The following is a 27,990-nucleotide window of genomic DNA, read 5'->3' as shown; positions in this document are numbered from 1 at the left end:
AGGGTTCCCGGCTCTTTGAACGCACTGTCTCGTCTGGTAGGCTTTTTGTGCATATCCGTTTTTAGTTCTTCACCAATGTGTTGGTGTGCCGCTCCTTGTTCAATGAAATGTAAGTTATTGTAATGGAGGCCTAGTCAAAATGCTGAATGAGAACATTACGTTTGGAGGGCAGCTGTACCTCCTCCATCTGAACACTACGAACCTTACTGGTCAGCAAAAGATGAGAACTCTTTCTTTAGCCAGGCTGAGAGCAGGACATACTCTCTCTGAGGCTAGATGTGGACTAGAGCCAGCACACACTGCTGGCTTGACTGTCAGAGCCTGTTGTCAACTTGTTTTGCTCTTGAATGCTTTATCCAGAACACCGTCCTCTACAGTTCCTACATACATTGTAACACATATGTCTATGAGCCTATGGGAGTCACTCTTGGCTTTGAGGCAGAATAGAATAATATATTGCACTGCAGCACTTGGAATCCTAAAAAGTAGGTTAGGTGACCCAACAGCTGCCAACACAGACATAGTGCTGTCGTAGTCCTCCTTTGTTAGTGATTTTGTAACATGTAAAATATGTGGAACATACATCTTCTTCCTTTTTTACAAGGCACATAACTACAGTACATCCAAACCAACAATTATGACTGACAACACATCTTTGTTGAATTACTGAACTCAGTTTATATAAAAATGTATTTCTCATTATAAACTGGGTGGTTTGAGGCCTGAATGCTGATTGGCTGACAGCCGTGGTATATCAGACCGTATACCATGGGTGTGATGAAACATTTATTTGTACTGCATTAATTATGTTGGTAACCAGTTTATAATCGCAATAAGGCACCTCGGGGGTTTGTGGTATATGGCCAATATACCATGGCTAAAGGCTGTGTCCAGGCACTCCGTGTTGTGTGGAGCCTTAGCCATGGTATATTGGCCATATACCACACCACCTCGGACCTTATTGCTTAAATAAAGCATGAAGAATGTGCCTACATTTTTGTCATTTGGTATTTTTTACATTTTTTTTCTTGTTTTGATTGCATTGTAATGTTTGTATTCATTAAAAACGTAATTGTCAGAAGAGCATTATTTCATGGGTTTCAAAATGACTTTTATTTTGACATTTGAAGATCATTCCAAGCCGGAAGTTAGCCAATTCACTCTACAGGCAAAAAAAAGGCTGAAACATAGGAAGAAAACAGACAAATAGTAGTTACTTTCCTATTTAGCTGAATGTCTGAAGATGTACGCCTTTGTATTTACCTGTCTCCAAAGATAACAGACGGGTCAGAAATAAAATAAAAAACAGGCAGGAGGTTGAGTTATGCAAACCCCTGTCTTTTCCGGCGAAATGAGAAGGCGGATGAGGACTTTAAATTAGCTAGTTAGCAAGCTCACGATTTTCTTCGTCTAGCAAGGTTTGTGTGATTATTACTCTTTTTATCAGATAACAATAGAGACAGTAATCACGGCAGTTGTCTGTAAATACGTGCCCAGAATTGTCATTCATTGACCGCCTCGGGGTTCTCCCCCGGCCGACGACAGAAGCATGGCAGGAAATCCGAGGAGGGGCGCAGGTCTCATCGGCTTGATGAAGGACGCATTTCAGCCCCATCACCAGCTTCTCCAGCCTCACCAACCTGCAGTGGTAGACAAGAAAATGGTGGAGAAATGCTGGAAACTTATGGATAAGGTAGGTAACAAGCCATCTAATTTCCTCTCTGGTCATGGGAAGTGCATTTAAATTGCAAGAATACTTAACATATGAAATGCCAGGTTTACTGTAATGTCCATAGTGTAGCAATAGCAAAACAATCGGTCACAGAATATAGGAGAGATACAGTTTGACAGTATTTTTTTCTAAATGAGGGGAACAATTACCACCACTAATCATGTAAATACTATTTATTCTGCAAAATGAAGCATGTTTTCAGACATTTAGTTATTTTTCTTCATAAAATGGTATCCAATACGTTGTTCCCCCAAATGGCCCGAATTTCACAAATTATGCTAATTGAGCAATGGAAGACACTTGGCTATTGAGTTTCACAACTAAGTCTATTTTCAAATGTGTGATTGAACTATCACGTGCTTTTTTTCAATATTTATTTTTTTGCTCACTGACTCGGCTTGAATTAACACAATTGTACCTGATCCCTGTGTCAAATGGCCTATTCAACCAGAACAACAATACCAAATGATTTTGTCATGTTTTATATATTTGTCATACAATCGTGTAGGCCTATCATTTGATGTTGTATGTTCCCTTTCCTACTACTGGTATGGTAAAAATATCAACACTTTTGAATTGTATTTTCTTAAAAACAAAGATGAGGACTACTTGGTGTACTGTCATTAGACAATTGAGACCATAACAAGGGACTGGCTAGGCCTGGTTGAATGAACCAGTTGAATTACAAACATCATCCAGACTGTAAATAATTGGTTTAACCACAAGCAGGAGCCACAATGTAAATGTTGAATTCTCCACTTGAATGTAAATATCCAGGTCACTCATACCCCAAATTTACTCTCACACTGTGTATCATGATATGTCCTGACTGCTTATTCTGTCTCTACATTCAAATATCCATCTTCCCCATTCATGCAGTTGGCCCACACAAGCAATATAACATATTATCATAAATCATAAAGGCAGAACAAAACAAGTGCATCTGTATCCTGTGTCGTTGTTTTAATTCCATCCCAGTGTACGCATGATATTACTAGTGACACTTTCAGTTCTTGTAATTTCTAGGGCCGGACTTGCTCTCCTAACCACTTACCTTGAGCAATTATTATGACCCAAGACAGTTTGTTTTTGTCTTGACAAAGATCAAGTGTTGACACAGCCCATGCATAGACAGATGTAGAGCAGAGAATGTAAGCTTTTAAAAAAGAAATAAAGGGGTGGGGAAAAAGAAACATCTGAGAACCCATTGTTATATGACCAGTCATTCTGGTATGCGCTGCTTTCTCCAGTTTCCTCCGACCTCGTCTCACCCTCCCTTTCCCACACAGGTGGTGCGTCTGTGCCAGAACCCTAAGGTGGCCCTGAAGAACAGCCCCCCATACATCCTGGACCTACTGCCAGACACCTACCAGCACCTCCGCACCATACTGTCACGCTACGAGGGCAAGATAGAGACGCTCGGGGAGAATGAGTACTTCCGGGTGGTGATGGAGAACCTGACCAATAAGATCAAGCAGACCATGAGCTTGTTCAAGGAGGCCAAGGAGCGCATGTATGAGGAGAACTCTCAACCCAGGTAAAATGGAGGGGTATATTGCGCCTGCTGATAGCCAGTCTGTTTCTGCTATAGCCAACATGTTGTTTCTTCAAGGCAATAGTTTATAAACCAAACAAAAAAATAAATGCAACATTTTAAAGTATTGGTACCATGTTTCATGAGCTGAAATAAAAGATCCCAGAAATGTTCCATACACAGCTAGCATGAATCAGTACAGATATTTATATAACTATTAATGTGTACAGTCAGCAATGTTATGTTGGCTCATTTCTTTGTTTTGCCTGGTGTTTACAAAAATGTTATTTCTCTCAAATTGTGCACAAATTTGTTTACATCCCTGTTAGTGAGAATTTCTCCTTTGCCAAGATAATCTATCCACCTGACAGGTGTGGCATATCAAGAAGCTGATTAAAACAGCATGAACATTACATTACACAGGTGCACCTTGTGCTAGGAACAATAAAAGGCCACTCTAAAATGTGCAGTTTTGTCACACAACACAATGCCACAAATGTCTCAAGTTTGAGGGAGCGTGCAATTGGCATACTGACTGCTAGAATGTCCACCACAGCTGTTGCCAGAGAATCTGTTCTTCTATCTACCATAAGCTTCCTCCGTCATTTTTGAGAATTTGGCAGTATGTCCAACCGGCCTCACAACCACAGTCGATGTGTATGGTGTTGGGTGGGTAAGTGGTTTGCTCATGTGAACAGAGTGCCCCATGATGGCGATAGGGTTATGGTATGGGCAGGCATAAACTAGGCACAACGAACACAATTGCATTTTATTGATGGTAATTTGAATGCCGTGGCGATATCCTGAGGCCCAGTGGCGTGCCATTCATCCGCCGCCATCACATTTTTCAGCATGAACGGCCCCATGTTGCAAGGATCTGTACACAATTCCTGGAAGCTGAAAATGTCCCAGTTCTTCCATGGCCTGCATACTCACCAGACATGTCACACATTGAGCATGTTTGTGATGCTCTGGATCAACGTTTACGACAGCGTGTTCCAGTTCCTGCCAATATCTAGCAACTTCACACATCCATTGAAGAGGAGTGGGACAACATTCCACATGCCACAATTAACACCCTGATGAACTGTATGTGAAGGAGATGTGTCACGCTGCATGAGGCAAATGGTGGTCACACCAGATACTGACTAGTTTTCTGATCCACGCCCCTACCTTTGTAAGGTATCTGTGACCAACAGATATATATATTCCCAGTTGTGAAATCCACAGATTAGGCCCAAATTAATTTATTTCAATTGACTGATTTTCTTACATTGCATTCGGAAACTATTCAGACCCTTCACTTTTCCCACATTTTGTTACATTAGCCTTAATCTAAAATGTATTAAATATATTTTTTTCTACATACAATACCCCATAATGACAAAACGAAAACAAGTTTTTAGAAAGCTATAAAAAGCATACCTGATTTACATAAGTATTCAGACCCTTTGCTATGAGACTTGAAACTGAGCTCGGGTACATCCTGTTTCCATTGATCGTCCTTGAGATGTTTCTACAACTTGGAGTCCACCTGTGGTAAATTCAGTAGATTGGACATGATTTGCAAAGGCACACACCTGTCTATACAAGGTCCCACAGTTGACAGTGCATAGCACAGTAAAAACCAAGCCATGAGGTCTAAGGAATTGTCCGTAGAGCTCCAAGACAGGATTGTGTCGGCACAGATCTGGGGAAGGGTACCAAATAATTTCTGCAGCATTGAAGGTCTCAAAGAACACAGTGGCCTCCATTATTCTTAAATGGAAGAAGTTTGGAACCACCAAGACTCTTCCTAGAGTTGGCCACCTGGCCAAACTGAGCAATCGAGGGAGAAGGGCCTTGGTCAGGGAGGTGACCAAAAACCCAATGGTCACTGACAGAGTTCCTCTGTGGAAATGGGAGAACCTTCCAGAAGGACAACTCTCTCTGCAGCACTCTACCAATCAGGCGTTTATGGTAGAGTGGCCAGACGGAAGCCATTCCTCAGTAAAAGGCACATGACAGCCCGCTTGGAGTTTGCAAAAAGGCACCTAAAGGACTCTCAGATCATGATAAACAAGATTCTCTGTTCTGATGAAACCAAGATTGAACTCTTTGGCCTGAATGCCAAGCGTCACATCTGGAAGAAATCTGGCACCATTCCTCCGGTAAAGCATGGTGGTGGCAGCATCATGCTGTGGGGATGCTTTTCAGCGGCAGGGACTGGGAGACTAGTCAGGCTCGAGGGAAAGATGAACACCGCAAAATACAGAGAGATCCTTGATGAAAACCTGCTCGGGACCTCGGACTGGGATGAAGGTTCACCTTCCAACGGGACAACGACCCTAAGCACACAGCAAAGACAACGCAAGAGTGGCTTCGGGACAAGTCTCTGAATGTCCTTGATTGGCCCGGACTTGAACCCGACCGAACATCTCAGCAATGCTCCCCATCCAACCTGACAGAACTTGAGGATCTGCAGAGAAGAATGGGTGAAACTCCCCAAATACAGGTGTGCCAAGCTTGTAGCGTTATACCCAAGAAGACTCAAGGCTGTAATCGCTGCCAAAGGTGCTTCAACAAAGTACTGAGTAAAGGGCCGGAATACTTATGTAAATGTAATATATATTTTTTATATATATATACAGTGCCTTGCGAAAGTATTCGGCCCCCTTGAACTTTGCGACCTTTTGCCACATTTCAGACTACAAACATAAAGATATAAAACTGTATTTTTTTGTGAAGAATCAACAACAAGTGGGACACAATCATGAAGTGGAACGACATTTATTGGATATTTCAAACTTTTTTAACAAATCAAAAACTGAAAAATTGGGCGTGCAAAATTATTCAGCCCCTTTACTTTCAGTGCAGCAAACTCTCCAGAAGTTCAGTGAGGATCTCTGAATGATCCAATGTTGACCTAAATGACTAATGATGATAAATACAATCCACCTGTGTGTAATCAAGTCTCCGTATAAATGCACCTGCACTGTGATGGTCTCAGAGGTCCGTTAAAAGCGCAGAGAGCATCATGAAGAACAAGGAACACACCAGGCAGGTCCGAGATACTGTTGTGAAGAAGTGTAAAGCCGGATTTGGATACAAAAAGATTTCCCAAGCTTTAAACATCCCAAGGAGCACTGTGCAAGCGATAATATTGAAATGGAAGGAGTATCAGACCACTGCAAATCTACCAAGACCTGGCCGTCGCTCTAAACTTTCAGCTCATACAAGGAGAAGACTGATCAGAGATGCAGCCAAGAGGCCCATGATCACTCTGGATGAACTGCAGAGATCTACAGCTGAGGTGGGAGACTCTGTCCATAGGACAACAATCAGTCGTATATTGCACAAATCTGGCCTTTATGGAAGAGTGGCAAGAAGAAAGCCATTTCTCAAAGATATCCATAAAAAGTGTCGTTTAAAGTTTGCCAAAAGCCACCTGGGAGACACACCAAACGTGTGGAAGAAGGTGCTCTGGTCAGATGAAACCAAAATTGAACTTTTTGGCAACAATGCAAAACGTTATGTTTGGCGTAAAAGCAACACAGCTCATCACCCTGAACACACCATCCCCACTGTCAAACATGGTGGTGGCAGCATCATGGTTTGGGCCTGCTTTTCTTCAGCAGGGACAGGGAAGATGGTTAAAATTGATGGGAAGATGGATGGAGCCAAATACAGGACCATTCTGGAAGAAAACCTGATGGAGTCTGCAAAAGACCTGAGACTGGGATGGAGATTTGTCTTCCAACAAGACAATGATCCAAAACATAAAGCAAAATCTACAATGGAATGGTTCAAAAATAAACATATCCAGGTGTTAGAATGGCCAAGTCAAAGTCCAGACCTGAATCCAATCGAGAATCTGTGGAAAGAACTGAAATCTGCTGTTCACAAATGCTCTCCATCCAACCTCACTGAGCTCGAGTTGTTTTGCAAGGAAGAATGGGAAAAAATGTCAGTCTCTCGATGTGCAAAACTGATAGAGACATACCCCAAGCGACTTACAGCTGTAATTGCAGCAAAAGGTGGCGCTACAAAGTATTAACTTAAGGGGGCTGAATAATTTTGCACGCCCAATTTTTCAGTTTTTGATTTGTTAAAAAAGTTTGAAATATCCAATACATGTCGTTCCACTTCATGATTGTGTCCCACTTGTTGTTGATTCTTCACAAAAACAAATACAGTTTTATATCTTTATGTTTGAAGCCTGAAATGTGGCAAAAGGTCGCAAAGTTCAAGGGGGCCGAATACTTTCGCAAGGCACTATATATATATATATATATATATATATATATATATGCTCATACATTTCTAGAAACCTGTTTTTGCTTTGTCATTATGGGGTATTTTGCGTAGATTGAGGAGCAAAAAATAATTAATGCTAATGTAACAATATGGAAAAAGTGAAGGGGTGTGAATACTTTCCGAATGTACTGTATATGAACTAACTCAGTAAAATCTTTTAAATTGTGGCGTTTTATTTTTGCTCAGTATAGTTGTTGATTTGTATAACCAGGTGAGGTCAAAATTAGCGCAACGGCTAGAACCCAACTTGAAAAGTAGGCCTAGGTGATCCTATCAAATGTTTCCTTTCTTGTTGTCAAGATTACTGGTATGTCTTATTTTCGGTGGGGTTTCTCATATGATGTCTTGGTTTTTTAGTTAATGTGGGTCGTTAAACATTTCTACCACTTGCGGGGAAGTGTAAGCGCAGTTAAGCTTCAAAACAGGAACCCCCCCCCCCATGACCCTGGTGGGAGATGCTTTGTTATCAGTGTTTTGAATCTCCATGTTGGTTTGTGATAAGCAGAGTGCTGCATGCTGACTACGATTTCCAAGAAACTACCTCACACCTCAAACCAATGTTCCATTAATTAGGCACGTGTTATTTGAAAATATTTTTTGCCATTTTAGCCACAACAAAAAATACTAGAAAATATCATGTTGCATAAAGGAAAGTGGGGATGTAAGAACCGCCTTAAGCTAAACAAACAGCTCTTTTTAGGGTATATTTCCTCTACTCAGAAATACATTGCTAAAACCCATCCTGTTTACTTTAGTTTCAGTTTAGCTATCATAAATATCTCATTCTAGTTCTGTGGAAGCAATGATGCTATCAGGGATTCTTCTGACTCACAAGTAGCACAAATGCATGTGCCATTATAAGAAACTGACATGCTAGTACTCATATACCGCATGCAATAGTTTGGTCATAAATAAGGTTAACATACACATTGATTAGTAGTTTGGTGTTGTGTGCCTTTGCAATGGGTTCTCAGCAGATGACACTTCTAAGAAGCTCATCACACATTCTTACAACTGAATGATTGTATACCAACCCCAACTCAAAGGCATCCAGTCCTGAAAGACTAGGCTTATACTACCTAGCCTTAAATGTTTGACCTGGGGGTACCAAAGTCAAGAAAATACATTACCATTGGTCAACTTCAGGGATGAGGTTTGTCTGAGGACGCTAAGATGACATACCTTTTCTTCATAGGCGGAACTTGACCAAGCTGTCGCTGATATTCAGCCACATGCTGGCTGAGCTAAAAGCCATCTTTCCTAATGGCCTATTCCAAGGAGACAACTTCCGCATCACCAAAGCAGACGCCGCCGAGTTCTGGAGGAGGTCTTTTGGTGACAAGTGAGTTTTTTGGGGGGGGCTCCGTTATCTTATAAAATGTCCTTAGTTGGGATGCCATATTTAAAAAGGGGTTAAAATGAAACAAACTCTCAACTAAAAACATGCCTGGGGATAATTACTACTTTTGTATCACTAAACCCTCTCCTCTCTGTAGGACCATTGTTCCATGGAGGATGTTCCGCCAGGCTCTTAATGAGTTCCACCCCATCAGCTCAGGCCTGGAGGCCATGGCTCTGAAGTCCACCATCGACCTCACATGCAACGACTACATCTCCGTCTTCGAGTTTGACATCTTCACCAGGCTCTTCCAGGTAATGATTTCTCAAACGCAAATAATGATGGATGGGTTTTAATAACTTTTCCAGGTGCCTAAAGCACTTTAGATTGAATGGTGGAAACTCAACTCATCCACTACCAAAATAGTTGTACACCCCTTCCACCACCAATATGTAGGGAATCTGCTTTCACTGCTCCCAATTCCCATTGCTGACCCACTCACTATCATAATACTTTGGATAAGAGCATCTCCTATATTAATACAAAGTGACTTACATTAAGTAAATTCAGGACCACTTACTGTAGCAGTTATCGTATTCATAAGTAATGAACTACCTTTCATGCAGTCAAAGTTCTCTGAGGAGCCAAATGTTTACAGAGCTCAACTGCTGTGTAGATAGTTAATTGTAGAAGCTAACAAAACATGGGTACCTTTTATTCCATCAGAGGCAATAAAGACGTTTGAGTACAAAGCTAGAGATAGAGCAGCTATCATCATTTAGGGTGGGGTGGTTAAAGTACAGTCAGTACGTCCTCTATTGGATGTCTCTCAACTGGGCGGGGCCTTTACAGTAGTTCCTTCAACTTTGTGTGCACAGAGGCTACAAGTGTTGGCACAGTCTGTCTGGGCAGACAGAAACCAAAATGACTTCCTCAAATTAGCCTTGAGAATTGAGCTGGAGCCTGTATGTTTAGTTTGTAGTGCAGTAGTGGTTACCGGCCAGTGGACAAAATGAACACCTATGTGAGAAATGCTATTCATTGATTACAACTCAGCGTTCAACACCATAGTGCCCTCAAAGCTCATCAATAAGTTAAGGAACCTGGGACTAAACACCTCCCTCTGTAACTGGATCCTGGACTTCCTGACAGGTGGTGAGGGTAGGTAGTAACACATCCGCCACGCAGATCAACAACACTGGAGCCCCTCAGGGGTGCGTGCTCAGTCCCCTCCTGTACTCCCTGTTCACCCATGACTGCATGGCCAGGCACGACTCAAGCACCATCATTAAGTTTGCAGACGACACAACAGTGGTAGGCCTGATCACGGGCAACGATGAGACAGCCTATAGAGAGGTCAGTGACCTGGCCTGGTGGTGCCAAAATAACAACCTTATCCCTCAACGTAATCAAGACAGAGGAGATGATTGTGGACTACAGGAAAAAAAGGCCCGAGCACGCCCCCATTCTAATTGACGGGGCTGTAGTGGAGCAGGTTGAGAGCTTCAAGTTCCTTGGTGTCCACATCACCAACAAACTATCATGGTCCAAACACACCAAGACCGTTGTGAAGAGTGCACGACAAAGCCTTTTCCCCCTCAGGAAACTAAAAAGATTTGGCATGGGTCCTGAGATCCTAAAAAAGGTTCTACAGCTGCAACATCGAGAGCATCCTGACTGGTTGCATCACTGCCTGGTATGGCAACTGCTCAGCCTCCAACCACAAAGCACTACAGAGGGTAGTGCGTATGGCCCAGTACGTCACCGGGGCCAAGCTACTTGCCATCCAGGACCTCTATACTAGGCGGTGTCAGAGGAAGGCCCTGAAAATTGTCAAAGACCCCAGCCACCCCAGTCATAGACTGTTCTCTCTATTGCCGCATGGCAAGCAGAACCGGAGCGCCAAGTCTAGGACCAAAAGGCTTCTCAACAACTTCTACCCCCAAACCATAAGACTCCTGAACCGGTTATCAAATGGCTACCCGGACTATTTGCATTGTGTGTGTGTGTGTGTGTGTGTGTGTCCCCAACCCCTCTTTTACGCTGCCGCTACTCTCTGTTTATCTTATATTCATAGTCATTAACTATACACACATGTAAACTACCGTTCAAAAGTTAGGGTTCACTTAGGAATGTCCTTGTTTTTCTTTCAAAAACATTTCTTTGTCCATTTTTAAAATAACATAAAATTGATCAGAAATACAGTGTAGACATTGTTAATGTTGTAAATGACTATTGTAGCTGGAAATGGTAGATTTTTTATTTTTGGGGGCCCATTACATGGGCGTACAGAGGCCCATTACATGGGCGTACAGAGGCCCATTACATGGGCGTACAGAGGCCCATTACATGGGCGTACAGAGGCCCATTATCAGCAACCATCACTCCTGTGTTCCAATGGCACGTTGTGTTAATGGTCATTAGAAAACCCTTTTGCAATTATGCTAGCACAGCTGAAAACTGTTGTCCTGATTAAAGAAGCAATAAAACCGGCCTTCTTTAGACTATTTGAGTATCTGGAGCATCAGTATTTGTGGGTTCGATTACAGTCTTAAAATGGCCAGAAACAAAGAACTTTCTTCTGAAACTCGTCAGTTTATTTGTGTTCTGAGAAAACAACGCTGTGCACTAACCAGAATAGAAAGAGTGGGAGGCCCCGGTGCACAACTGAGCAAGAGGACAAGTACAGTCGTGGCCAACATTTTTGAGAATGACACAAATATTAATTTCCACAAAGTTTGCTGCTTCAGTGTCTTTAGATATTTTGTCAGATGTTACTATGAAATCCTGAAGTATAATTACAAGCATTTCACAAGTGTCAAATGCTTTTATTGACAATTACATGAAGTTGATACAAAGAGTCAATATTTGCAGTGTTGACCCTTCTTTTTCAAGACCTCTGCAATCCACCCTGGCATTCTGTCAATTAACTTCTGGGCCACATCCTGACTGATGGCAGCCCATTCTTGCATAATCAATGTTTGGAGTTTTGTCAGAATTTGTGGGGTTTTGTTTGTCTACCTGCCTCTTGAGGATTGACCACAAATTCAATGGGATTAAGGTCTGTGGAGTTTCCTGGCCATGGACCCAAAATGTAGATGTTTTGTTCCACGAGCCACTTAGTTATCACTTTTGCCTTATGGCAAGGTGCTCCATCATGCTAGAAAAGGCATTGTTCGTCACCAAACTGTTCCTAGATGGTTGGTAGAAGTTGCTCTCGGAGGATGTGTTGGTACCATTCTTTATTCATGGCTGTGTTCTTAGGCAAAATTGTGAATGAGCCCACTCCCTTGGCTGAGAAGCCACCCCACACATGAATGGTCTCAGGATGCTTTACTGTTGGCATGACACAGGACTGATGGTAGCGCTCACCTTGTCTTCTCCGGACAAGCTTTTTCCCGGATGCCCCAAACAATCAGAAAGGGGATTCATCAGAGAAAATGACTTTACCCCAGTCCTCAGCAGTCCAATCCTTGTACCCTTTTTAGAATATCAGTCTGTCCCGATGTCTTTCCTGGAGAGAAGTGGCTTCTTTGCTGCCCTTCTTGACACCAGGCCATCCTCCAAAAGTCTTTGCCTCACTGTGCGTGCAGATGCACTCACACCTGCCTGCTGCCATTCCTGAGCAAGCTCTGTACTGGTGGTGTCCAGATCCCGCAGCTGAATCAACTTAGGAGATGGTCTTGGCGCTTGCTGCGCTTTCTTGGGTGCCTTGAAGCCTTCTTCACAACAATTTAACCGCTCTCCTTGATGTTCTTGATGATCCAATAAATGTTTGATTGAGGTGCAATCTTACTGGCAGCAATATCCTTGCCTGTGAAGCCCTTTTTGTGCAAAGCAATGTTGACGGCATGTGTTTCCTTGCAGGTAACCATGTTTGACAGAGGAAGAACAATGATTCCAAGCACCGCCCTCCTTTTGAAGCTTCCAGTCTGTTATTCAAACTCAATCAGCATGACAGAGTGATCTCCAGCCTTGTCCTCGTCAACACTCACACCTGTGTTGAGAGAATCACTGACATGTCAGCTGGTCCTTTTGTGGCAGGGCTGAAATGCAGTCAATGTTTTTTGGGGATTCAGTTCATTTGCATGGCAAAGAGGCAATTAATTACAATTCATCTGATCACTTTTCATAACATTCTGGAGTATATGCAAATTGCCATCATACAAACTGAGGCAGCAGACTTAGGAAATTTATATTCGTGTCATTTCTCAAAACTTGGCCACGACTGAACATTAGTGTCTAGTTTGAGAAATCGACGCCTCAAGTCCTCAACTGGCAGCTTTATTAAATAGTACCCGCAAAACACCCGTCTCAACGTCAACAGTGAAGAGGCAACTCCGGGATGCTGGCCTTCTAGGCAGAGTTCCTCTATCCAGTGTCTGTTCTTTTGCCCGTCTTAATCTTTTATTGGCCAGTCTGAGATGGATTTTTATTTGCAACTCTCCCTAGAAGGCCAGCATCCCGGAGTTGCCTTTTCACCGTTGACGTTGAGACTGGTGTTTTGCGGGTACAATTTAATGAAGCTGCACAGCTTTTTGTGCATATGGAAAATGTCTGTGATCTTTTTTTCAGCTCATGAAACATGGGACCAACACATTGCATGTTGCATTTATATTTTTGTTCAGTGTTATAACCAGATGCAATCATTTTCTGTTAGTGAGAAGAGCAAAAACCTAATTTGATCTATTTCCTGTTTGTTTTTTTCCCACGATCATTGCAGAATAAGTTCTTAAACTCTTCTGATGGTTTCATACTCGCAAAATAGCCAATAGGCCTACAACAATTTAAGATGGGCTACCATTCGTCCCATTTCTCATTTAATTGAACCCACTTCACAGTAGGAAATAGATAATCTATTTTAAAGTATTTTGGTCTATGCTGTCCAATCCAAAGTGCAGTAGAACAGACTGTTTTTTTTCTGAGTAGAGAATGTTTCAGAATTTGTGGGCAGTGCAGCTTATTTAGGTTCTGGAAAAAGTAAATGCAAAACATCATTGAATTTGAATGATCTGTTTACAGGTGCACAACAATTTAATTGTTTTTGTCTTTCAGAAACTGTCAAGCTACAGCAAATGTAACTGCAAAAGAAAACATTCTGCCAACACCTCCGAAGGCATTTAATCAAGTTTGCCATTGCTATTCCCTTTAGATACTACCAAAGTATACAAAAAATAAGGACCACCTTGTCACCATAAAAACTGAAGGGTGTTTTTCAGGCAGAGTTGTTATGCTTGTTCACGGATACAGTTTGACAACAGGTCTGATTTTATAAACAGAAAACATGCGTGTTCATGGCATGTGCCAAATGTATAAATCTCAATATTTAGTGTAAAATGTACACAACGGTTCTAAATGAGACCGGGTGTGAAGGCGTTTTGTTCTCAACCATCACTACTAGAGGTTGACCGATTTAATCGGAATGGCCGATTAATTAGGGCCGATTTCAGGTTTTCATAACAATAGAAAATCTGTGTTTTTGGGCGCTGATTTCCGATTACTAGGCAGTTAAGAACACATTCTTATTTTCAATGACTGCCTAGGAACTGTGGGTTAACTGACTTGTTCAGGGGCAGAACTACAGATTGGAACCCATGAGCTGACAATCTTGCAACCGCACAGTTAACTAGTCCAACACTCTAACCATTGCACTCCACGAGTAGCCTGCCTGTTACGCGAATGTAGTAGAAGCCAAGGTAAATTGCTAGCTAGCATTAAACTTATCTTATAAAAAACAATCAATCATAATCTCTAGTTATAACTACTAATTATAACTACTAATTTATAATATAATACCAGTTTAGCAGGCAATATTAACCAGGTGGAATTGTGTCATTTCTCTTGCGTTTACTGCACGTAGAGTCAGGGTATATGCAACAGTTTGGGCTGCCTGGCTCATTGCGAACTATTTTGCCAGAATTTTACGTAATTATGACATACATTGAAGGTTGTGCAATGTAACAAGAATATTTAGATTTAGGGATGCCACCCGTTAGATAAAATACCGAAAGGTTCTGTATTTCACTGAAATAATAAACGTTCTGTTTTCGAAATGATAGTTTCCGGATTCGACCATATTAATGACCAAAGGCTCGTATTTATGTGTGTTATTATGTTATAATTAAGTCTGATTTGATAGAGCAGTCTGACTGAGCAGCAGCAGGCCCGTAATCATTCATTCAAACAGCACTTTTGTGCGTTTTGCCAGCAGCTCTTCACAAGCACAGCACTGTTTATGACTTCAAGCCTATCAGTCTAATGGCTAGTGTAACCAATGTGAAATGGCTAGCTAGTTAGCTGGGTGTGCGCTAATACTGTTTCAAAAGTCACTCGCTTTTAGATTTGGAGTAGTTATTCCCCTTGCGCTGCAAGGGCTTTGGCTTTTGTGGAGCGATGGGTAACGATGCTTCGAGTGTGGCTGTTGTCTGTGTTCCTGGTTCGAGCCCGGGTAGGGGCAAGGAGGGGGACGGAAGCTATACTGTTACACTGGCAATACTATAGTGCCTATAAGAACATCCAATAGTCAAAGGTATATGAAATACAAATGGTATAGAGAGAAATAGTCCTATAAATACTGTATTAACTACAACCTAAAACCTCTTACCTTGGACTATTGAAGTCTCATGTTAAAAGGAACCACCAACTTTAATATGTTCTGAGCAAGGAACTTAAACGTTAGCTTTTTTACATGGCACACATTTTTACATGGCACATATTACTTTCTTCTCCAACACTTTGTTTTTGCATTATTTAAACCAAATTGAACATGTTTCATTATTTATTTGAGGCTAAATTGATTTTATTGATGTTTTATATTAAGTTAAAATAAGTTAATTCAGTATTGTTGTAATTGTCATTATTACAAATAAAAAAATAGTCAGATTTTAATCGGTATCGCTTTTTTGTTCCTCCAATAATCTGTATCGGCGTTGAAAAATCATAATCGGTTAGCCTCTAATCACTACACATCAGCTTCAACTAGAAATCAATTGATCATTAAGGTATTGAGGAGATTTTAGAGCTGGGCTGAAACAAAATTATGCACGCCCTGTAGTTCTCCAGAACATCGTTGGTGACCACTGTTGCCGTGAATATCAGGTGAAGAACACAAGTTCTTCTTTGTTAACTAGGATAAAGATTTGTTGTCAATACAAAGACAAGCTGTTGTTGCATAAGGGTTCTGACTGTGGTGTGTGTGTATTGTGCAGCCGTGGTCATCTCTCCTGAGGAATTGGAACAGCCTGGCTGTCACACACCCAGGGTATATGGCCTTCCTCACCTACGACGAGGTTAAGGCCCGACTGCAAAGGTTCATCCACAAGCCTGGCAGGTGAGACACACACACACAATGACACATACACTTGACGCTGAAGTAAATATTTTGACATGTACACTTGCATTCAAAAAAACATCACAGGCCATCCAAGTACATCAACATGTACACAACTTCTCTCACACCACACATCTTTGGTCTGCCTCTGTCAGTTATATCTTCAGACTGAGTTGCACCCGGCTGGGCCAGTGGGCCATTGGCTACGTCACTGCAGATGGGAACATTCTGCAGACCATCCCCCACAACAAGCCCCTCTTTCAGGCCCTCATTGATGGATTCAGGGAGGGATTGTGAGTATGACATATGTAACGGATGTGAAACGCTAGCTTAGTTAGCGGTGGTGCGCGCTAAATAGCGTTTCAATCGGTGATGTCACTTGCTCTGAGACCTTGAAGTAGTGGTTCCTCTTGCTCTGCAAGGGCCGCGGCTTTTGTGGAGCGATGGGTAACGATGCTTCGTGGGTGACTGTTGTTGATGTGTGCAGAGGGTCCCTGGTTCGCACCCGGGTATGGGCGAGGGGACGGTATAAAGTTATACTGTTACACATAGTTAAGATGAAAGAATGACCAAATACTAGCTTTTCTGGTTCAGTCAAGGCGTTTGTAAAATCTGTTGTGTGACGTTTCCTCTGTAGTTTGTAGTCAAACCGATTTCAACCTCTTTCAATCATCACATAATTGCTAATTTAATTAGCCTCTGGCTTCAACTGGCCATTGAAATGTTTAGACTTTTTGCTCGCTCTCCAGCTACCTGTTCCCAGACGGCCGGGCCCAGAACCCAGACCTCACAGGGCTGTGTGAGCCCTCCCCACAGGACCACATTAAAGTAACACAGGTCAGACACATTCTCACATCCACTAAGTTCATAACATTCACTACAGGTCGTAATTCAGACTTCAGATGCACTTGTGACTCAAACTTTTGCCTAATGTAATTTTCAATTGCTTACAATGCCCTTAACATACATTTGTATATTTGTCAGAATACTGTCTGTTTAGATGGATTTAGTTTGTCTGTTTAGATGGAGTTTCCTAAAATCAGAATTAGGCCAGAAAAATATTTGTCCTATTGAAGTATCTCATACACTGAGATGACAATTCTGATGTATAATTTACTTGTGTGATACTCATCCTTTCTCTTCTCTGTGCTACAGGAGCAGTATGAGCTCTACTGTGAGATGGGCTCCACATTCCAGCTATGTAAGATCTGTGCCGAGAATGACAAGGATGTGAAGATAGAGCCCTGCAGCCACCTCATGTGCACCTCCTGTCTCACTGCCTGGCAGGTATTTCCCAGAATTATGTCATCTTGCAAGAGTGTCTATTGTTTCACATTCATTTTGTACATTTTATTGGTCGTAAGTGCTGAGAATAGACATTTTACTCCTACTCTGGGTAAAATGAGAAAAAGAAACCCGCACTCTGCTCTTTAATAAGCTTTATGTATCGGTTCCATGGCCTTCGTCAGAGCTTTTGAGTTTTTTAAAATTGGCACCCTCATGTAGACCTAGCCCCACCCACATCTGTTTCACCCATAAAATTGGGTTTGAGTTGAGGGAAAACAAATAAGTGCTACCAAATATAACAATATGCATTTCATAAATATTTAAATAAAGTGTGTACATAAAACGTATTAAAGACGTCTGTAAAACCACAATGAGGATATCGACCTACCAAGAAAGTTTTCATGAATCGCTGTGTACAGCGCAAGAAAAACGTCAGAGTAATCTGAAATAGGGGAATAATTCATGTTCACATTTACAACATAACATACATAGGCATTTCATCATTAAGACCTTCAGGAAATAATGTCTGGAGAGTGAAAATCCCAAAACATTCTCCTTTGCTCAGAGTATTATTTTGATCACCTCCCCTGCCTCATATCTTAACTTTGTCTATGCCACAAAATCTAAAGGTAGAAATGTAATGTTTTAGGTCATTAAAATGTACTGCGACTGGATAATCCCTGTCGTTTCTCCTGATTGAATTTATGTTCACAGATTCTCTATGAGAGAACGAGAGGTTATACCTACATAGCACATCCTACTCTTATGGGTAAAACTAAAAGCAATGCATGAAGCTTCTTTAGTCATAGGCTCAAAAAAATAAAGAGAACACTTAAACAACACAATGTAACTCACACTTCTGTGAAATCAAACTGTCCACTTAGGAAGCAACACTGATTGACAATACATTTCACATGCTGTTGTGCAAATGGAATAGACAACAGGTGGAAATTATAGGCAATTAGCAAGACACCCCCAATAAAGGAGTGGTTCTGCAGGTGGTGACCACAGACCACTTCTCAGTTCCTATGCTTCCTGATGTTTTGGTCACTTTTGAATGCTGGCGGTGCTTTCACTCTAGTGGTAGCATGAGACGGAGTCTACAACCCACACAAGTGGCTCAGGTAGTGCAGCTCATCCAGGATGGCACATCAATGCGAGCTGTGGCAAGAAGGTTTGCTGTGTCTGTCAGCGTAGTGTCCAGAGCATGGAGGCGCTACCAGGAGACAGGCCAGTACATCAGGAGACGTGGAGGAGGCCGTAGGAGGGCAACAACCCAGCAGCAGGACTGCTATCTCCGCCTTTGTGCAAGTAGGACCACTGCCAATAGCCCTGCAAAATGACCTCCATCAGGCCACAAATGTGCATGTGTCTGCTCAAACGGTCAGAAACAGACTCCATGAGGGTGGTATGAGGGCCCGACGTCCACAGGTGGGGGTTGTGTTTACAGCCCAACACCGTGCAGGACGTTTGGCATTTGCCAGAGAACACCAAGATTGGCAAATTCGCCACTGGCGCCCTGTGCTCTTCACAGATGAAAGCACTGAGCACATGTGACAGACGTGACAGAGTCTGGAGACGCCGTGGAGAATGTTCTGCTGCCTGCAACATCCTCCAGAATGACCGGTTTGGCGTTGGGTCAGTCATGGTGTGGGGTGGCATTTCTTTGGGGGGCCGCACAGCCCTCCATGTGCTCGCCAGAGGTAGCCTGACTGCCATTAGGTACCGAGATTAGATCCTCAGACCCCTTGTGAGACCATATGCTGGTGCGGTTGGCCCTGGGTTCCTCCTAATGCAAGACAATGCTAGACCTCATGTGGCTGGAGTGTGTCAGCAGTTCCTGCAAGAGGAAGGCATTGATGCTATGGACTGGCCCTGCCCGTTCCCCAGACCTGAATCCAATTGAGCACATCTGGGATTTCATGTCTTGCTCCATCCACCAACGCCACGTTGCACCACAGACTGTCCAGGAGTTGGCGGATGCTTTAGTCCAGGTCTGGGAGGAGATCCCTCAGGAGACCATCCGCCACCTCATCAGGAGCATGCCCAGGCGTTGTAGGGAGGTCATACAGACACGTGGAGGCCACACACACTACTGAGCCTCATTTTGACTTGTTTTAAGGACATTACATCAAAGTTGGATCAGCCTGTAGTGTGGTTTTCCACTTTAATTTTGAGTGTGACTCCAAATCCAGACTTCCATGGGTTGATAAATTTGATTTCCATTGATCATTTTTGTGTGATTTTGTTGTCAGCACATTCAACTATGTAAAGAAAAAAGTATTTAATAAGAATATTTCATTCATTCAGATCTAGGATGTGTTATTTTAGTGTTCCCTTTATTTTTTTGAGCAGTGTATTTAGGACCCATCATAAGCTGCCCTGACCAGTTAAGAGTTCAACAGGTGTCTTGATAATAGAAAGATTCAGTGAGTCAGTGTTTCCTGTGTCACATGCAATTGCTTTTGAGTTGTTCAGAATGTTTTGATATTTTATCAATCCATAAATAATCTAGACCTACATGTAAAAGTATCGCTTGCACTTTTGACAATTTCACAAGACATGTTTTATATGATGTGCCTAAATACTTAACCACTTGATTATTTAATTACCTACATGTTATTTAAAGTTATCCGTTTGGAACGCAACATGTTGTAAAAAAAAATCTCTAAATTGGGCATGCCTAAAAGTAGTGCAATTGAAGGCATATATAGTGCGTGTGTTAACTTTGATAGTGTTGTATGCAACATTATCGCCAAGTGACTTGATGCCTACTGTCCCAAAGTGATTTAGAGTTGTTCAACGGGAGTGACAACGAGTGTGTGTTGATAACAATAATATTGTGAAAATTCCACTTTTAACCATATAAATTTGATTAAAATAAATGTTGTGCATGTTAACATTAGGCGATAATTAAGAGTAGGCAAAGTGATTGTCAGGCAAAAATTATAAAACATTTTACCTTTACATTTGATGTACAGTCACATTCACTGTGGTCTGAAGCATGCTATATAGAATTCACGCTGGCGATGCCGCATGTCTAAGCAGTGTCTTAACATCATCCTAAAACCTACTCTTGAGCTGGGAGGTTTCTTTCCTTCTTAAAACAGGTTCACAGGATTTCTTGGACCTTTTCTGAGATGCTTTGTGGATATCAGCCCTTTGTCCGATTTGATGTTAAACTGCAGTATTGCTCTCTCCCAGGAATCGGAGGGGCAGGGCTGCCCATTCTGCCGCTGTGAGATTAAAGGCACAGAGCCCATCGTGGTAGACCCCTTCCACCCCAAGAACAGCAGCAGCGGGGCCTCCTTTGCCAGCTTCCAGGGGCCCTACGGGGTGGAAGGAGGTGGCTCCCTGTCAGTCTCCCCCAGCAACGACGAGGATGATGACGAGCGCCTGGAGGATCCCCACCTCATTATGAGCAGGCTAGCCTGCACCAAGGCAAGGCCACCAGCCACCATCTATGACCAGCAAGGCTTTGTCATGTTCTCTCTATTTCTCCTACACACACCATCTCACATCACCATTGTGTCCTTGTGGTAAAAGTGAAAAGACGATCTATAAAAGACTTGGTAGTTTTCAGAATTCGCCAATTAGATACACCACCCAGTAAATCAACAACTAAAAAACCATCTCCCTCCATCTACATGTTGTAGAAACAAGCTCACGTATTACTTGTTTTGATGTCTCCCCTGTGTTTTCAGGTGGAGCGCCCACCCTCCCCTGTGACGCCCCTGCCCCCCGTGCCCCCCAGGCTGGACCTGCTGCAGCAGAGGCCCCCCAGCTCCCCAGGGGCCCCGGGCCAAGGAGCAACAACCAAGGCAAGTGGAAGACCTAATCAAATTCAAGCTTTCTTTATGTATATAATGGTGTGCCCATGCATGTCATGTGATTTTTACATTTGACTATTTTAGCAGACACTCTAATCCAGAGATAGTATTGCATACAGTCATTAATATCTGCTCTCCCCAGATTGCAGCCCTCCACAGAGACAAACCTTTGCCCCTCCCTCCTGCCCTGCGAGAGTTACCCCCACCTCCCCCACCCGAACGCCCTTCTCCCCTTGGACCCCCAGAGGGCCGGCTTCAAAGGAGACCTCTGCCAAGCACCCCTCCAGAGCCCAACTGGGCCTCCAACTACATGGTTCCCCGGCACGTAGCCAAGGCCCCCCCACAGACCAACGGACCCAGTGACAGTGACTGCATCCACAGAGCAAAGCCGCTAGCAGTGACCAACGCTATCTACTCCCTGGCAGTCGGGTATGGCATTTGTATAGAAATTGATAAAATGTGGTATGGATGTAATGTAGATGTTCAATAGAGAGAAGTCACTCTTGCCCTGAAGAGTTATGGGAAATGCTGATTTTTATTCTAGTCCAGCACTAAAACAATAGATAAAAAAACATTAAAAAATGATTTGACCTTTTATTTAACTAAGCAAGTCAGTTAAGAACAAATTCTTATTTTCAATGACAGCCTAGGAACAGTGGGTTAACTGCTTTGTTCAGGGGCAGAAGGACAGATTTTTACCTTGTCTGCTCGGGGATTCGATCTTGCAACCTTCCGGTTACTTGTCCAACGCGCTAACCACTAGGCTTCCTGCCACCCCAAATGTAATGGTGGCCTTCCATTCCTGACGTGATTGGTTGAATCAGAGGCTCTCTGGGACTTAGATTGTCTGTATACCCTGTAGTAACTCAGTGACTGATTGGTAATTCAATGTGTTGTATGTATTACCTGGCTCAGTCTGTCTTGCTCTCTGTTAGGCCTCAACAGGAGTCTACTGGTGAGAAGTCATCTGGGAGTGATGAGGAGAATGAGTACATGAGCCCCACCTCTCTCCCTGCAGCAGGACCCTCCTGGGCCATGGCAGGTGCTGTCGTGCCCTCACCACCACCGCTCCAACCCACTAACCGTGACTCACGGTGAGTGCTCAACACTGTCACTATGAGGTGACCAGGTTGATTATGATCAGTACAGGGTCCTAACTAAGGTTTTTCTGATGCCTCTCCCTCTGCCCTTTATCTTCCTCCATCCCTACCTCTCTCCCCTCCCCCTTCTCTCCTAGGACTGTGGCGTGTGATGTGGACTGTGAGGACCCTCAGGTGTATGAGTCCATGTGTAACATCCAGGCTAGTGCTACGGAGCCCCTCCCTCTGCCCTCCCTGCCCCAGCAGCCACCAGAGTCAGGTACATGGAGATGGATGAAGGATCTCTATTCTCACTTTTCTGATTGCACATGAAGTTACATAAGTCATCCCCTTTGTACAATCAGAAAACCATCATGAAACTTGAATCACACTGGCGTCTTTTGCATGTCTACACCTGCCAAGAAACATACTATCTCAATGAATGTGGCCACAATCCGATTACAGTTATGTATCTCAGCAAGTGGAAAATGCACACTACTGTTCAAAAGTTTGGGGTCACTTAGAAATGTCCTTGGAAGAAAATCACATTTTTTTTGTCCATTATCAAATTGATCAAAAATACAGTGTAGACATAGTTGTAAATGACTATTGTAGATGGAAACAGCTGATTTTTAATGGGATATTTACATGAGGGGGTACAGAGGCACATTATCAGCAACCATCACTCCTATGTTCCAAAGGCACGTTGTGTTAGCTAATCCAAGGTTATCATTTTAAAAGGCTAATTGAGCATTAGAAAACCCTTTTGCAATTATATTAGCACAGCTGAAAACTTGTTCTGATTAAATAAGCAATAAAATGGGCCTTCTTTAGACTAGTTGCGTGTCTGGTGCATCAACATTTGTGGGTTCGATTACAGTCTCAAAATTTTCTTCTGAAACTCGTCAGTCTATTCTTGTTCTGAGAAATCAAAGCTATTCCATGCAAGAAATTGCCAAGAAACTGAAGATCTTGTACAACGCTATGTACTACTCTCTTCACAGAAGAGCGCAAACTGGCTCTAACCAGAATAGAAAGAGGAGTGGGAGGCCCCGGTGCACAACTGAGCAAGAGGACAAGTCCTCAACTGGCAGCTTCATTAAATAGTACCCGCAAAAACACCAGTCTCAACGTCAACAGTGAAGAGGCGACCCCGGGATGCTGGCCTTCTAGGCAGTTGCAAAGAAAAAGCCCTCTCTGACTGGCCAATAAAAAGAAAAGGTAAAGAAGGGCAAAAGAACACAGACACGGGACAGAGGAAGATTGAAAAAAAGTGTTATGGACAAGTTTCTAAGTTTGAGGTGTTCGGATCACAAAGAAGAACATTTGTGAGACGCAGAAAAAATGAAGATGCTGGAGGAGTGCTTGACACCATCTGTCAGGCATGGTGGATGCAATGTGATGGTCTGGGGTTACTTTGGCGGTGGTAAAGTGGGAGATTTGTACAGGGTAAAAGGGATCTTAAAGAAGGAAGGCTATCACTCCATTTTGCAACACCATGCCATACCCTGTGGATGGCTCTTATTTGGAGCCAATTTCCTCCTACAACAGGACAAAGCACACCTCCAAACTATGCAATAACTATTTAGGGAAGAAGCAGTCAGCTGGTATTCTAACAGAGTGGCCAGCACAGTCACCGTATCTCAACCCTATTGAGCTGTTGTGGGAGCAGCTTGACCGTATGGTATGTAAGAAGTGCCCATCAAGCCGATCCAAGCATGGGGTGAAATCTCTTCAGATTACCTCAGCAAGATTGACAACTAGAATGCCAAAGGTCTGCAAGGCTGTAATTGCTGCAAATGGAGGATTCTTTGACGAAAGCAAAGTTTGAAGGACACTTATTATTACAATGGAAAATCATTATTTATAACCTTGTCAACGTCTTGAATATATTTCCTATACATTTTGCACCTCATTTCATGTATGTTTTCATGGAAAACAAGGACATTTCTAAGTGACCCAAAACTTTTGAACGGTAGTGTATATCCTGTGTTCAGGTATTCAAATCACTCTTTTTATCCCTTTAATCCTCTTGTTCACCCTCCAGACTACCTCATCCCTCCCCCTGCGGTTCCCCTGCACCATATGGTAGAGGAGATGGAGGATGAGTATGACTACCCCCGACCCCAGGCTCCCCCAGCACCCGCCAGGCGCACCCTCTCTGACGTCACCGGCACCTCGGCAGCCTTCAGCTGCCTATCAATGGACAGCCCTACCATAGATGCCTGTATGTAAATCAGCATTAGAGTTTTCAGTCCTTTTCCTCTCTTGCTTTGTCATGTTAAGAGTTATATTTATCAAACACTACGAACATGTTCCTCTCTCCCAGCTACGTTTTCATCAGGTCAGGACCCCGAGTGCCCCCCTAAGCCCCTCCCACGCCGGGTCAACTCAGACCACCGGCCCCGCCCCCTTACCCCAGAAGCCCTGCTCCCTGCCGCCAGTCCATCAGCTGGCTCCCGAGGGGGGCCCGTTCCCGGTGTGGCGCTACCCATCAACGGGGAGATAGAGCATCTGATGAGCCAGGGCTACTCGTTCCAGGACATTCAGAAGGCCCTGATGATCGCCCAGAACAACCTGGAGACGGCTAAGAACATCCTGCGCGAGTTTGTGTCCATCCCCTCCACGGCCCACATCCTCACGTAGCAGCCTCAACACCACACCCTATATCCTTTACCTACTGTGCCATAATGGATAGCATTTCTACTGTGCTGGTTGTGACCTGTCTGGAAGCACTGTAAATTGTAAGGGGAAGAGGACTCGGTCCCATGCACAGGCATCTAAGTGAGAGAATCTAAAGGGAGAGGGAGAATGCTTGACGTGGCCTCTGTATGGCCAAGCCTTTGACCCTTGTATGGTCGTTTGTGCTTGCCTCCAGTCTTATTGTGTGGCTCTAAGCATTTCCTTGTTTCTGAGTGCAAGGTAGAGTAAGCCGAAATTCACACGGTGTGCTTAGGCTACAGTAAGGAATAGTTATGGACTTATTGTGCAGCAGCAGTAACTGTTGTTGGGGCATACCTGACTCATGATTCCCACTCCCTCTTCACCCTAATGGTGACCATGTTAGTCTTGATTGTGTCATAGTCGTACATAGAGTTTGTAGCTAGATACGCCAGGTGGAGACTAAACCATTTGATTCTGTGGTTTGTGCTAAAGCCAATGAATGTGAATATTTTAGTTGGATTACAGTATTACAGGGCTCCATGTCATGCATTTCACTAATTGCAGTAGGTGAAGTAACTATTTTTTTAAAGTAAGCATAACTCCAAATTGCTTTAGTTCCTGGTTTACTTATAATATATAAGCCTGAATGACGTGTACGTAATCTCAGAATGTATTCAGTGTAGTGCTAACATTGACTGGTGAACTAATGTAACATTTCTGATGTCATCATTCACTGTTAGGCCTTATTGTTAATTCTGTGAATAGCTTATATTTTAAAGTGAGTGTCCTTTTTTTAATGTCATACTTAAAAATAAAGGGAGTATATCTGCCCTATCTGAATTTTGCTCTCTGCTAATCAGTGTGCAATTGGACTGCTGCTTGTAAGGGTTTGTTTTTTTCGGATCCATACTATTCATTTTCCAGACAATAATATATTGATTGGGCAGAGAAGACAAAGTGATCCAAGTCATGTATATACCATGATATTTAGTGAACTGAAGTACTTAATTGGCACTACCTCAGACTTGCTTTGCTGCCTCCTCTGGGAAAGAACACTTTGTTCAACGTTCTTGTTTATACGTTACAAACAGAATGTGGCTCAGTATGCGTTTTGAACTAATGTATTTTCTTTGTACCTACCTTGATTAGGATTGTTTTTTTTCTCCCAATTATGTGGCTTCGACATATATATGAATCATTTAAATCTCTTTCCTTTTGAAAGGATTTTGAAACCCTGTTGAACACTGCGTTTTTGTCATTGTCCTCTGGACTTGGGTACAACAGACTGGACAATGTGCAGTAATATGCCAAGGTTATTTGGGGACTCACACCACAAATGTTAGGTGTTAATGTGTTGGATTCAAAGCCAAAAGTATTTAAATACAGGTTTAAATCACATTATTAGTTGTAGATACTTCTAGTTGTAAAGAATGGCCATGATGTTTCTGTTTCTGTTTGTTTCGCTTGAGTTTAATACTGTTTTAACTTCTTTCAAATTGTGATGTACTTTGACTGCAATTCCTTGATCATCAACTTAAGTGCCACTCCTTGTAAAGTCATTTGAGAATTGACTTCAGGCCTCTGCTTTCCAGTGTCGCTCATATGTGGACTCACCACAAGAGGACACTCTGTCATAAGAGATAGCTGTGGTCTCATACGCCACACTAGTCATTGCTCAATAGTTGCAGAATTTACTGGTGTACGGAAGCACAGTTGGTACTTTGTCGTTCGATCGAAGATAACAATGTGAAATTGTATGTTAGAATTCATTGTGCGCCTCACCTGTACATATAGAGAGAACTAACAAACTTTTTTCATTGCCTTATTGCATGTGTAGTTAAAGTATTTTATTTATTCATTTTAATGTACTCAGCATTCATTATGTTGCCATGTGTTCATTCCTCAGCCATTAAAGATTTTCAAATAAACAATATTTTCTTTAACATTTTGATTGGTATATTTTATGGAAAATGTTATACTGTAAGATATGGTCCATGTAGCTCTTGTTACAAACCTAATAACTAGCCTACTAATATTGTTTTGCACTTACTTTGTCTAGGGGTCCCAGGCCTATTTACATGGTCTGTCACCTGAATGAATGTGCACATTTGGGATTAATCAGCAATTTGAGGACTGTGTTGGTCCTCACTAACCCCCCCCCAATGTGCCCAGGAGACAGCAACTTACTGAGTTCAGGGCCAGCTCTGTCTTCTTGTTTTGCCTGTAAAAGCAGATTATTATTCGTTCAGATGGTGACAAAACATATGTACAAAAAGGAACAATTCTAAAGGCATGGCCAAACAAAACCAACAACCTCACGGCTTGCAAGCTGGGACAGACTGACGATCACCTTAATTGCCAGTACCTGATGTGCTTATCAACCAGGCTCAGCACCAGGACAAGGTTGCTGCTGCCTCCTGGGGGAATGTAGTGTGGAAGTGTATCCGTCTATGTTCTAACTAACCTCCCGCCCAATATCATAATACTGGAAGAGCATGCTGTTCCAACATGTCTAGACTATTGTGTTGAACATCCTCTTCTTCCCACCAAGCATGCACTCTGGAAATCTGAAGCTACTGTGCTACTCACTCCAGGAGACAGCATAACAGTGGTTAGATGGGAGAACTCACCCCTTTCCCCTGTCGATCACATTCTGGGTCTCTGTTATAGACCATAGTGAGGTGTAGTGTGCGTTATGATCAATTTTGGCTGTTGTGAATTAAATCAGTGGAAATATGTATTTTCAGTCGTGCCTTAGCCATTGAAATGCACTTGTACGTTTTCATTTCTCAGCTATGAACTTTTCTTTAAATATTTAGTGTAAAGATAATGAAAAAGATCAAATGTAGCTTTTTTATTTGGCATTTTCTTGCAAAAAATAATTATAAAAAGGCAAGCA

At 42.7% G+C, this 27,990-nt stretch overlaps 1 protein-coding gene across 1 annotated transcript; it reads left to right on the top strand.

The window, feature by feature from the left end:
- Positions 1 to 1,189: 1,189 nt before the first annotated feature.
- Positions 1,190 to 27,034, top strand: LOC139418194 (E3 ubiquitin-protein ligase CBL-like). The gene is made up of 15 exons (XM_071167458.1): positions 1,190 to 1,693; positions 3,022 to 3,269; positions 8,758 to 8,904; positions 9,059 to 9,215; positions 16,110 to 16,231; positions 16,387 to 16,524; positions 16,981 to 17,068; positions 17,387 to 17,518; positions 20,723 to 20,959; positions 21,223 to 21,339; positions 21,491 to 21,777; positions 22,284 to 22,442; positions 22,586 to 22,707; positions 24,475 to 24,654; positions 24,757 to 27,034. The coding sequence occupies exons 1-15, from the start codon at positions 1,550 to 1,552 to the stop codon at positions 25,071 to 25,073; spliced, it is 2,595 nt and encodes an 864-aa protein (XP_071023559.1). The 5' UTR covers positions 1,190 to 1,549; the 3' UTR covers positions 25,074 to 27,034.
- Positions 27,035 to 27,990: the final 956 nt, after the last annotated feature.

This window comes from Oncorhynchus clarkii, chromosome 10 (genome assembly GCF_045791955.1).
Source record: "Oncorhynchus clarkii lewisi isolate Uvic-CL-2024 chromosome 10, UVic_Ocla_1.0, whole genome shotgun sequence".
Lineage (NCBI taxonomy): Eukaryota > Metazoa > Chordata > Actinopteri > Salmoniformes > Salmonidae > Oncorhynchus > Oncorhynchus clarkii.
The sequence above is the reverse complement of the archived record's forward strand: the minus strand, read 5'-3'. Positions and strand labels throughout refer to the sequence as shown.

Excerpts from the sequence above, each read along its gene's own strand:
- LOC139418194 (XM_071167458.1), top strand. The coding sequence starts at position 1,550 with ATGGCAGGAAATCCGAGGAGGGGCGCAGGTCTCATCGGCTTGATGAAG. Across the intron at positions 16,525-16,980 it reads GATGGATTCAGGGAGGGATT|CTACCTGTTCCCAGACGGCC; the intron begins GTGAGTATGACA and ends CTCGCTCTCCAG. Across the intron at positions 17,519-20,722 it reads CCTGTCTCACTGCCTGGCAG|GAATCGGAGGGGCAGGGCTG; the intron begins GTATTTCCCAGA and ends GCTCTCTCCCAG.